Source organism: Bubalus kerabau, chromosome 14, assembly GCF_029407905.1.
Source record: "Bubalus kerabau isolate K-KA32 ecotype Philippines breed swamp buffalo chromosome 14, PCC_UOA_SB_1v2, whole genome shotgun sequence".
NCBI classification, from domain to species: domain Eukaryota; kingdom Metazoa; phylum Chordata; class Mammalia; order Artiodactyla; family Bovidae; genus Bubalus; species Bubalus kerabau.
In genome coordinates this window covers 53,594,250-53,607,313 of record NC_073637.1, presented here as the reverse complement: position 1 = coordinate 53,607,313, position 13,064 = coordinate 53,594,250, and the positions used below count along the sequence as shown (strand labels likewise).

Genomic DNA, 13,064 nt, shown 5'->3' with positions numbered 1-13,064 from the left:
TCCCAATCTAGTTATCTATTTTCTCAATAATTAATTGGCATTTGTATAACAAAAAATTCATGCAAATATGAAAATTACTACATTGGCTAAATCATCAGTTTGTAAATATGTACACTTATTAATAGAAAAATGGTTCTTTTAATTTGATTTTATCTAGATACCATAATTGGTATATAATACACAATAGTTATTTTGTTTTTACCATCATTTGTGTATTATTTTCTTTCTATATTTACTCCATCCTCCCTCCAACATTTGAATTTCATTTTGATTTTTTTTTAATTCTAACTTTTATGTTTTCAAATTATTCAAGTTCTGGCTTACTGTCTATATTTTTCAGCTCCTTAGAATTCTTTCTTGCATTTCCTACATCTTGGCTCTGTTTCAGCTCATTCTCTAATTGGAATCATTCCCAAAACATAGCTTTGGCTGTAACTAAATGGGCACAAGTAAAATAACATCCAATACCTCTATGAGTAACAACTGCAAGCTCTTTAGTTCTTTCTATCTGTTCAGCATTTCTTGGTCTTCTCCTTGTACTTTGTGTATCTGCTTGATGAGGTGAGAGCCCGTCCTTGGATGTGTTGGGGTCCAGACCTGAATTTCTGAGATTCTTTACTTGCACTCGCTGTTCCTCGGGAAGTCTATGGATGGTGACAGCTGTAACACTGGATACAGTAACATCTGCAGATGTGCTAGCAACAGCAATAGCACCAGTGGCAGTCCTGTTATGCTCCTCTAACTCACCAGTGGAGGTAGTGTGGGTCAATGTAGAAGAACCTGTGGGACACAGTAGCACTACATGCTAACTTTTTCTTTTAAATGTTGTTTTTTTTTTTTCTGATAAATTTCATAAGTTATATTCTCTTCTATCACCTTAAGTATAATTAACATAAAAAGGTAAAACACAAACACGCCACTAAAATGTGAAGTAACCAGATCTGATGTTTTGTTTATATCAATCAATGTATGAAGAGTTATTACACATAAACATATCACATTTTAATTGTAACACATTAGGGAGAAAAAGGAGAAACAGTAAACCCTTTATCTGACCTTGAATAAATCTTATTCATTATTTATTTACAGATGATTTTTAGCAACAAATGCCTAGTAAGTGACAAGTTTTGACAGAATGGGTAACTATGTAACCACACGTTTCTCAAAAGAATGCTTTGAATAGTCTATGCCATATCTCATCATGATTTCTGGGGAAAATATCATTTTTTTTTAATTTCAAGACAAACAAGTGAAGAAAGGAGAATTTAAAAATAAAAAAAAAATCAAAACAAAATTGAAGACAAAATGATTAAAAAAAGTCTAAAATAATTACTCCTTGTAAATATCTATCTTTACCTCATTTGCCAGAAAAAAGCCAACATGATAAAATATTCAATGTCATGAGCTATATATATACTTTAGAATTTAGTGGGTTGTTTTGGAAGTTCGGTAATATTTTTCAGACTTTTAAAGTAAAATTTGAGATTTAAATTACTTAAAATACACAAATTATTTTGTTTAGAAATGACCAAAAATTAACTATTAGCATGAAAATTTCATTCACACAAAATAGTTTTAAAAAGTGGTTTAAAATTTACAAATATCTCATAAGTATGTCACAGTAAATCTGCATATTCTTAATCTTGTAAAAGTTCACTATAATTTTATAATTGTTTTAAAGACTCCAAATTAGGATTTTCTTTTTCCTTTCACTTAAACTCTTTTTTCAAAAATTGTACTTGGTAGAGAATAATTCTCACATAATGACAAAAAGATGCAATTTTTATAACAGAAGCATGAAACTAATTGAAGATATGCTTAAATGGATCTTGACAGATAAAATGCCTAATAAGAAAAAAAAATAACTGAATTTTGGAGGAACAACTACTAATTAGAACCAATAGTCAGCTCCTGGTTAGAAAACTTCTGACTATTGTTTAAAGCCATTGAAGGGTGTAAGTCTTCATATACTTTGCTTTCTCAACAAACTGCATTTCAAACTTCTGTCTATATATATATATATATATATATATATATATATATATATATATTAAACAAAATGCAAAGGAATATTTTAATCATTTTGCAAGAGACAAAACAGCTATATCACATTATGTAATTTGAACATGTTCTGCTTTCTTCCCCCACCCCTCTTTAGCTGTAGGCAGGTGATTAGTAGAACAAGTAATTCAGGTTTCTGCTTTCAAGTCAAAAAGGAAGTCAAACAACAGGCGTCCCTCGTTCAAAAGCAAGCAGAAGAGTACTTGTCCATTACTAATTCTTCCAGCTTGTGTTGTTATATGTGTGTGTGCTCAGTCGCTCAGTTGTGTCAAATTCTTTGCTACCTCATAGACTGTAGCCCACCAGGCTCCTCTGTCCATAGAATTTGCAAAGCAAGAATACTGGAGTGAGTTGCCATTTCCTACTCCAGGTGATCTTCCAGACGCAGGGGTCAAAATTCTGTCTCTTGGGTGCCCTGCATTGGCAGGTGGATTGTTTACCACTTTTTAAAAATTTTATTTATAAATTCAAAAGAATTAAATGATTATACTTTGTGGTGGCCAGTGGTAAATGAAGTATGACAATTATCAAGTAATTTTAAAGATTTTTAATATATTTTAAAGCCTTAATCAGAAAAAGATGCTATAGAATATTCAAGTTATTTTGTGAAGATCAGAATCTAGTAAATGCATATTGGTTATGCAAATTAGCCAGTGATGTTTACTAAGCTAATATACGGTGAAGGCTTTCTTTAGTCTCATGATTAATAACTACACTTGCATTACTAATATTTAGTAACTGATCTCATGGTAAATCAGACATTTTGATGTCCATGTACTCATTACTATAAAAACAATTACCTGGTCCATAGTATTCTCTGGGGAATTTAACTGTACCTTTCTTTATGAAAGAAACTAATGCTTTGAACTCTTCCTAACTTTATCATAAAGTCTGGGCTTTCAGGTTTAGTTTAAAAAAGGAAACTATTTAAATATAAACATATGCTGCTAAATGCAATCTAAAAGTATGAAAAATTGTGGAACTTGTACTGTCTCGAATCTCAGTGTGTCTATTATACCTTTAACATAGAAGCAAATTAAACAGCTATTTATTATGTTTCATCACTGAAGGTCATTACATTAATCCTAAATAATCTCTGAGCTTAGTTGCTCAGTTGTGTCCAACTCTATTCAGCTCCATGGACTGTAGCTTGTCAGTTTCTCTGTCCATAGGATTCTCCAGGTAAGAATACTGGAGTGGGTAGCCACTTCACTCTCCAGGGGATCTTCCCAAACCAGGGACTGAACCTGGGTCCCCTGCATTGTAGGTGGATTCTTTACCATCTGAGCCACCAGGGAAGCCCAAATAATCTCTAGTATTTGGGTAAATGAATCTGGGGTAATTCTTAGGAATGTGTCCAAGCTGCTGCTAAAACTAATCTTTTAAGATCAACAGACCAATTTCAAAATGCCCATATTCTTGAAGACTCCAGGCAATAAATACATTTCCTAACCAAATTTGTGAGTTAGAACTCATCTTTAGAAACAATTAGACCCAGGATATGCTAGCTATCCCAATCTTAAAATCTTCAGTAATGGAGTTCTATCACTGGCTAATAGCAATATTATTCTCTTAACCTGAATTCAGAACAGGGTGTAATATTTGAATAAAGCATTGAAGAAACAATTTAATAACCATAATCTAGCTAACTACATATTTCAATAATATATTTTACCAACTAGTTCTTATGTTTTACTAATATTCTGTTTTCATAATTTTTCTTCCCCATACTATAATGCAAGCTCCCTGAAGGCTGAGATTTAGGCAAATTCCATTCACTGCTGAAACCCAAGTATCTAGGCTAGTGCCTGGTACATAGTAGATCCTTAAGGAATATTTATCAAAAGAAAAATGAAAGAATAGATGGATTCAAAAATAATTTTAATGTAATACTAACAATCATAAAGAGGATAAATTTCACAAATGAAATATGATTACAATTTTAACATGGCAATGTCATATTTCAAACAATGTAATGAAATGAAGAATTATTCCAAAGAAAGGGAAATTTGATGGCTTTGTTTTGAACTTTCAAAAACATCACTTTGAAAAAGTGTGGAAACTGAAGATTTATTTGGATAGGTAAAAGTTACTTGAAGATTCATGTCAACATTCTCAAACCTTGATAGCTTACAATGTTAGTGTGAAATGAATTTGTTTAGAATATTCAAATTTCTGTAGAGTAAAAAGTGGTATAGCTCATAATGGCAGGAAGTAGAAGTACATCTAAATTTAGTCATGTATTTTTGATATATATATATACATAAAAACAATGATTTCCTTATAAGGCAATAAAATCATCCATCACCGTATACTTATGTCATATATTATAACCATTTATCTAAAATGTAGACCAATTTAGAATACTATTTTTGGTACCACTTTATTTATTTTTTTTTTGTTCTTCAATTTTATTTTATTTTTAAACTTTACATAATTGTATTAGTTTTGCCAAATATCAAAATGGAATTTAGAAAGATGGTAACAATAACCCTGTGTACGAGACAGCAAAAGAGACACTGATGTATAGAACAGTCTTATGGACTCTGTGGGAGAGGGAGAGGGTGGGAAGATTTGGGAGAATGGCATTGAAACATGTAAAATATTATGTATGAAACGAGTTGCTAGTCCAGGTTCGATGCACGATACTGGATGCTTGGGGCTGGTGCATTGGTACCACTTTAAATTGGCAGTGTGTGAAACAAAGATTATTAAATTGTCAAAATGCACTATTTAACAGTTTCAAAACACTCAATAATCTTGCATACCTAACTGTTTTATAAGGAAATTGTCGATGCAGGAAAAAGGCTTAGGATTATATATAGCAACAATGCCATATTGAATATATTATATATCTAATTGAATATTAAAATATAATAGTTTGGTTTCTTTTAAAAAAATTTTAAGTATACTATACAGTTATATAAATGTTGTCTATAATAGCACAATGTTAAATGATGTTACAAGACATACAACCCAAATTTATGAATAAACTGTACATCCAAAATACCCATTCTTCATTGGAAATCAAATCATGTATACCCGATATAGTTTATCACAATCAGATTATCCTGTCAACTAAACTGCTTGAGGTATATTTATAAATTATATGTTTATAACATAAACACATCTAAAATATAATTTTATTAATATTTGAAAGAAAACATTTCCAAATATAAAAATAAAATGAAATGATATACATATATAAACATGCTTCTAAAATCATAACTATATGTCATCTTGGAATTATGATAATGGAAAATGACATATGTTACACATGTAAATTGGCAAATGTATATAACAGCAAAATTAAATTATAAAATTAAACTTGGACTTTATTTAGTATCATAATAAAATTTGTTTTTGAATGCTTTCCTATTTCAACATCTTTATGCAAAGGACTAAACATAATTTATGTAAAGCAATTTATACATGTGTCATTTAGAACATGTATTAAATAAAAATTGAATTTGAATTTCATTTTGATTAAAATTTTAGCCTTACATATTTTTAAAAAATTATGCTATATTGCTTTGTAATTTCTGTGTAACTCAAACATAAAGAATATGTTGCTAGAGATATAAGTGGAAATCCCAAAATGCATATAGCTATACAAGTACATGTTAAACACAGGTGCATATTCATAGAAGTGGCTTTTAGATATATATGTCTTGTTATTTTATATAAAACATATATTCTATTCCACTAAGTTTAGCATTTCAAATTAAACATTTGAATAAAAGCTTTAATAACAAAATAATCCTCACTGAATACTTTTGTGTTATCATGATATATAATGAAAAAAATGCAATAAACATCTAACATGAAAACATGCAAAAGAAAAATATACAAAATAACATCAAAATAAAATATAAATACAACTAATGCAGCAATTCTATGTGAATCATCATTTAAATATTCTATAAATGTTAGCATATGTATTTCAGGAAGCATACTGCAGTTGGGAAAATAAATATTTTGCATTTTAAACATTACAAATGCCAATATCCTAAATATGTATAGCTCAGTATTTAATAGTATAATTTGGTGAATATGTGTGTACTATGAATTCAACTTACAGAAGGGATGAATAAACTGAAATAGAAAGTAGTCCTTAAATTGTAGGAAAAATATAAATAATCTATGTTTGACTAGTCATTGTGTGCTTAGTCGCTCAGTTCTGTCCGACTCTGCAACCCCATAGATTGTAGCCCGCTAGGCTCCTCTGTCCATGTCGATTCTCCAGGCAAGAATACTGGAGCGGGTTGCCATGCCCTCCTCCCAGGGGACCTTCCCAACTCAGGGAGCAAACCCAGGTTTCCCACACTTCAGGTAAATTCTTTACCATCTGAGCCACCAGGGAAGTCCTTGGCCAGTCATTACCTAGTATGAAATTGTCTCTCTGACTACAAAAATAAATAGACAAATCCTGAAAATTTAGATTATTACTTAATTTTAAAGGGCAGATCTATATTGGTCTTATAAAGTTTTGATTTAAAATTAAAATGCTGCATGTACTTTGAACATACATAAGATAATGATATTAAGATATCTAATTAACTAAATATAATATATTCTTAATGATAAGATTCACCTCTAAGAAAGAAACTATTGAACTATTAAACTATGGCATGACAACACAAAAATGCTGTCACCTAAATTCAGATTTCTGACATATTAAAATGTGAAAGAAGTTGATTATAGTATAGTAAAAAAAAAATTATCACTAATTTGAATAACAGATTTTCTATGATCATGAATTAAATAAATTAGGTACATATTAATTTTGAAATAGGCCTGATACTTTAATACACATTATTTTTTCTGAATTCACTGATATATTGATATATATATTTATATTATGTATCTCTATTTAAATTTCTAAGCACTAAATCGGGACACCAATATTACCTTTTGCAAGTGGATGTGTTACTGTTTATCAGATGCAAGTGATTTCTCTGCTTTAAAATTCAAAGTGAATAAATATTTTCAATCTAAGCTGAAACTGATGATATCAAGATTTAGTGATTCATTTACCAAATCCACATTTACTAGAGTAAATAAGTGATTATAAAACAAATATTCAACAAAACATCAAGTTGTTTACATACAAGATTAAAACTCGGTATTCTGGATTAACTAAAGTTTGATAAACCCACATGCCAAACAAGCATAAATACCTTTACCTAAATGAAGTATAGAAAATACCAAGTTATAAAAATCATATAGAGTACTCTGTTGGTCAACCAAAAAAATATATATATATAGTACACATATGTAGACTGTATGTGTATATAAATGCATGTATATGTCTATAAAATATGTTATCACATTTTGTAATACAATGTCAGAGAACAGACATCTAATTTTTTAGTACTAAAAATATAGTAAGCTCATGCCAGGGAAAAATTGTTTAGGTACAGGGTTTCAATGATCTTGAAGCTTTTCTCTCTTAAAGAGCCATTTCTTGCTTCACCTAGTTGATTAAAATGAAGTTGCAAAATGGAATTTCAGTATCTTGTCACTCTTTTTCATACATTTTTGGAAGTCTTGACAATGTACAGTGGTGGGTCCAAGGTGTCTTTTTTTTTAATTTTTACGTTCCGAGTTAACAAACACATGCACCACTCACAAGAATAAATATTCACAAAATACAACTGAAGCCTTTTTTGTGTATCTAATGTTCCTCCATAAAGTGACAATACTGGCAATAAAACTTGAGGACCTAGTTGAAATAAGAGTCACAGCCTCCTTGTCACATTTTATAAGAGTTAGAGAAAGGGGTAGAATGCCCCTTTACACCTTTCTAAAACAATTTCCTAGAATCCTGCATTTTGAGACCTCTTTCCTATAGCAGGTCTTATCTTTTAGCAAAAGAAGGATATATCATTCCCGGTTTCCCCCAAACAAATACATTCAACTTAACACACACTTTCCTTCTATGTCTAATTTCCTTCCATATTAAATCTTGTGAAATAGCTGTCAATTCTCATTGAAGATTTAAAGGCCTTGTTAGGAAAAAGGGATCCTATTATACATATCTTGTATTCCAAAATGTAATATAAGAAACCTCTTCACTTCCAGAGCCTTGCTGTCTTTAATAAATGATATATATTAATTATATTTTGAGAGTGGAAATCATGTCTGATACATGTGTATCTCTCACTTCCCCTTGAATGTTTCATAAATATATGAAGGAAGAATGAATGTGGATAAATGTACTACTCTGTATTTCTCAAAAATATAAACATTTTACTTTATGGCATTAAATGTATTTCAAAGATATAAATATAAGAAATAAATTTGACCTATCCAGATATAAACACTTGTAAAAACATAATATAATTGTAGTTTATATTACATAGTATGAAAAAAGGAAGGAGCATCTAAGAACACCTAAATCACTCCTTCATTTGTGATTTTTCAAATGAGGGTAGCATTTCCCTCTTCTTCTATTCTCCAGCACCTTTTTCTCTCCCCAAAATATTTTGTAATGAAGATATTTGATATTGTGTAGCAGAGGGAAAGAAACAAGGAAAGCAACTGGTGGAGTTACCCTTTATATGTACCATGTTTGAAAGAAAAAAAATAAGAGAAGGCTTTATCCTGACCTAGCCCATCATGTCTCTGTGTCCTGCTTACTTCGACTATCTCAGTGTGTCCATGTTTATCCTCCATTTCCTTCTGAAATGGCCTTCCAGTTTGGGGTGGGGAGGAGGGGTTGTCACTTTTTATTAGCTCTAGGTGTTAGTCTTTTTTTAATACCTAAATATAAAGCATACATAATGCATGTTTTACACATGTGATATGATTTAAATGGAATCAAGGAGCTATACCGACTACCACATTTTTCTGTATATACAGATGCTACTTCGAAAAAGAAAATGTTCTTTAGGATTATATATTGCCTTCTCAAATTGTTCTCTTATAATCAGACAAACACCTTTTTGGTTGAAAGAATTCACATATGAGAGTGATTGCTTAACTAGTTTGAATTAGTTTATTGCAAAGTTTTCTTCTCCTCAAAAGAAATAACAGGGGCAGGCTGAGATGTATGTTTTGGTGAGGAGAGTGAAGCTTGCAGCAAGATCACTGAACACTCCTTGCTGATGCATTTATAAGTTGATACCTGATTCCGTGTGGTTGTTACATGACTTGCAAGAACTAGGTTCATTACTAAGAAGTGGATGTAAGGGAGGTGTGGGCAGGTAGGAAAGGGCTCGGCTTTTGGAGGAAAGACTATTTTTCCATAATAAAGGTATTTATTGTGGAAAGGTTGCTGAGCAACAGGTGAATATCTACAAAAATATGCTGAAGTAGAACAGTTTAATAGGAAATTCAAGCCATAAAAAGTCTTATTTTCCTGCACAACATTCTGTAAAACACTTTTCATTCTGCAGCAGCTAATTAATTAGTAGCACGAGTGATTTTTTTGGAGAAAAAATACCAATCTTGGCTTTAAAATATAGCCTATAAACCTTTGGAAGTGGTAAGAACCTTGAGTTTACCATCAAAAGCTACAATTAACTAGAAAGGCAAATATAGATTATATATTGGGGTATTACATATAATTAATTATATGTTAGGGTATTTAAAATATATACTATCACATTGAAAGATAAGCCTTTGTATTTCTTCATGTGATTATTCTGTTGAATTCCTTTTCTACAAAGACTGTATTTTATTTTAAGACTATAAGCAAAAAGACTGTTTTTAAATAATGTCAATAAAACAAAGGTATGACACCTATATCAATTATTGAGAGTATTCATTTGATTAAGATCATATACAGCTTAACTGACTTTCAGATGAAAGAGATTAATTAAAGCAAAGGAAGTTTTCTTAAACATTAAAGTGATTTTAAACACTCAAAAGCTTTATATCTATTCAGATGATTTTGGTATATTCCAATTACAGGTAATAATACGAATATAAACATTTGTCTTGAAGTATATCTTTTAACTTTTAAGAGGATGATGTAGATTTGGCTTTTCAGCTGTGGGATGGTATCTAATCTCCCCAAACTTCTGAATACAGGTGATTAAGACACTATAAACATACTCATGATTCTAATGGTTAATTTATATGACTAGATAACAGACTATTTAAATGAACATACAGAGCAATCAACACATACTGAGCACTTACTGTGTTCTAGACACAGTTCTAATCAATTCATTTCATCCTCAAAAGTACCCATGAGCTGAGGATATTAAAGCTCAAGTACTTTTACAACATACACTAACTCACTTTGCTAGTAAATTAAAAAGCTAGGATTTGGACCCCAATTGTGTAATTCCAAAACCACAGTAATGACTCATGAAAATCATTACACCTCTACTTAATCTCCCCAATACAAAACAGCACATGTAAACACTTGTGTCTGATAAACATGTAAGCTATTTATTTTCTATCATCTCTGTATTTCTCCATCCTCCTTCTCCAACAAAAGTCTGACTTTTTCCAGGTCCCTCTTGCAAAACCCTTGCTAGAAGGAAGGATGGTTTGGTAGGACTTAATGGCAATGGCACCCCACTCCAGTACTCTTGCCTGGAAAAATCGCATGGATGGAGGAGCCTGGTGGGTTGCAGTCCATGGGGTCACGAAGAGTCGGACACGACTGAGTGACTTCACTTTCACTTTTCACTTTCATGCATTGGAGAAAGAAATGGCAACCCACTCCAGTGTTCTTGCCTGGAGGATCCCAGGTACGGGGGAGTCTGGTGGGCTGCCGTCTCTGAGGTTGCACAGAGTCGGACACGACTGAAGCAACTTAGCAGCAGCAAAGAGAAATGTGATCTAAGATCTTTTCATTGCTTTTGTTTCCTAACAGTCTAGTATTTTTGAGGCAATTACACCAAGTGATAAGAGAGAGGCAGTGACCTGGGTAGAGGTTGGGGGCTAAGTAGAGGCAATGAAGATGGCATACACAACTCCCTAGGGGTATGTCAGGAAAGTGGAAGAGCCCAGGAACCTGAATGCTCACCTTTGGCTAAGATTCCTACTCAGGTTTGTAGGCACAGGATCACCTAATTTCATGGGAAATTCAGGCTTGAATAATAATGACAGGTGCCATTGTCCAAGCACTACAAATGCCCTGTGGATTCTTCTGCAACTCAAGTGAAGAAGGTGCCAAAGTTTTTTTCTGCCTTCACACACAATGACCTGGAGAGAACTCTCCTCCTATCAGGGACAACAGGGGCTCTCAATTTTATTTGAATTTAAGAGAACAAAGCAACATTTCTTGCTTATGCAAGCCTGTGGATAAATCTAATTTCATATACTTGTTTCACTTTCAAATACAGAAAATGTATATATACAATCCAATAGCCTGTCTTGCTGTTTTTTAATAATCCAGTTTCAGCTTGACATAAACTGCCTCTGTATTACTCTTCCCTCCTTTAACTATTATAGTTTTTCCCCTCATAACAATTCTTAGTAATCTAATTTCACTTATCTTTGAAAATTGTCTGTTGCTTAATAGTTATAAGACTTGTATTATTATCCCTACACCTTCTTAATATGTTGCTAAATTGGATCAAGGTTTTGATCCTTTTTTTTTTTTCCCTCTCTGGATTAAACCAAAGTGTCTATAAATTTCTCAATCTGAAATTTTACCTGTAAGGACTTCTCTAATTTTCAGAAAATTCCACAGTAGAAGTTTTTTCTCTCAGTTTCACACAAATTTTAGTACTCGTGGAGAGTAGATAATTCACTAAGAGAACTTTTTACCCTACGATCTAGGAATCAACCAGTCCATAGCCACTATTCCTCACTTATTCCAAGCTCTTAACAATTACAAATCACTCTCTTCATGCAAGTTCCATGATAAACATTTTTCATTTAACCTTTGTAAAATCATATGCAACAGATACAATTAAAATCAATACAGTCTGAGATAAATAACCTGATTAAGGGCATTCATTCCTGTATTAACTCAAGCTGTTTATCTTAAATCATTCATTCTTTCAGGTATTTAATAAGAATATACTAAGTGCCCACTCTACATCAGGCACTGAATGATTCAGAGGTGAATAGTACATACAGTGTGTTTCTTAGAAAGAATACATTCAAGGGGAAGAGATGAAGAATGAACAGATTAATATAATAGCTGGCACTGAAATGCAAAGTGACGTTTGAGCTAAAGCCTCAATAAAAATGAAAGGGAAATAAAAATAAAAGCTTTAATACATCCAGCACTTTTATTCAGACTGTCAGATTTACTAGCTTGTATTCTTAGTCTTCATGATATACTTCTTTCTATTCCCTTAGAACTCAAGAATTTCACTTTTTTCTCTATAAATAGGTGGCATGGTCTCTTGTGTGCTATATATCTATGAAGTAATATGTATGTATTTACATTCCAGATAATACTACATTTTAAAGTGAAATTTATATATTTGAATTCAATTTAGGTAATAAAAATTAAAATACCAGTAGGGTCACTAACTTTGATGAATTCAATGAACACATATATACTGAACTGCTAGCCATGAGTTAATGCTAGCATGCAATGATGAGTGAGAGAGAGAACATAAACATAAGAGCAAACAAACAAGAAAAATCAATAAAATGTGACTGCATTTTGTTTGTGTGTTAGATTTAAGGTGGCCATTCTTTGCAACTGTTTGCAGCTAGCTGCTGCTGCTGCTAAGTCGCTTCAGTCGTGTCCGACTCTGTGTGACCCCGTGCGACCCCATAGACAGCAGCCAACTAGGCTCCCCCGTCCCCGGGATTCTCCAGGCAAGAACACTGGAGTGGGTTGCCATTTCCTTACAGTCTATTTCCCTATGCCATTGGATCTAACTGGTCTTCCTGAATTACCATGACCAGCAGAGCATAGCAGATGATTATCATGTAAATTATTGTGTATTAGTTCCAAGAGTCTTTGTAGCTTCTACCTTTACACTCTGGGAAAGATTTCATGAGACTACCATAGAAAGAACTCTCACTTGTCTACCAGAAAATGAAAGGAATAAGGAGAAGAACCAAAGTGCCCCAAT

At 32.2% G+C, this 13,064-nt stretch overlaps 1 protein-coding gene across 3 annotated transcripts in view; it reads right to left on the bottom strand.

Annotated features, from left to right (window-relative positions):
- Window positions 1-13,064, bottom strand: part of CSMD3 (CUB and Sushi multiple domains 3) — a 1,475,959-nt gene that overhangs the window by 902,575 nt on the left and 560,320 nt on the right. The window contains exon 7 of one of the 3 annotated variants that reach the window (XM_055546406.1): window positions 469-780. The exons of the other annotated variants lie outside the window; for them this stretch is intronic. Within the exon in view, the coding sequence (XP_055402381.1) occupies window positions 469-780 (312 nt within the window). The remainder of the gene's footprint in view (window positions 1-468; window positions 781-13,064) is intronic. 3 annotated transcript variants of the gene reach the window in all.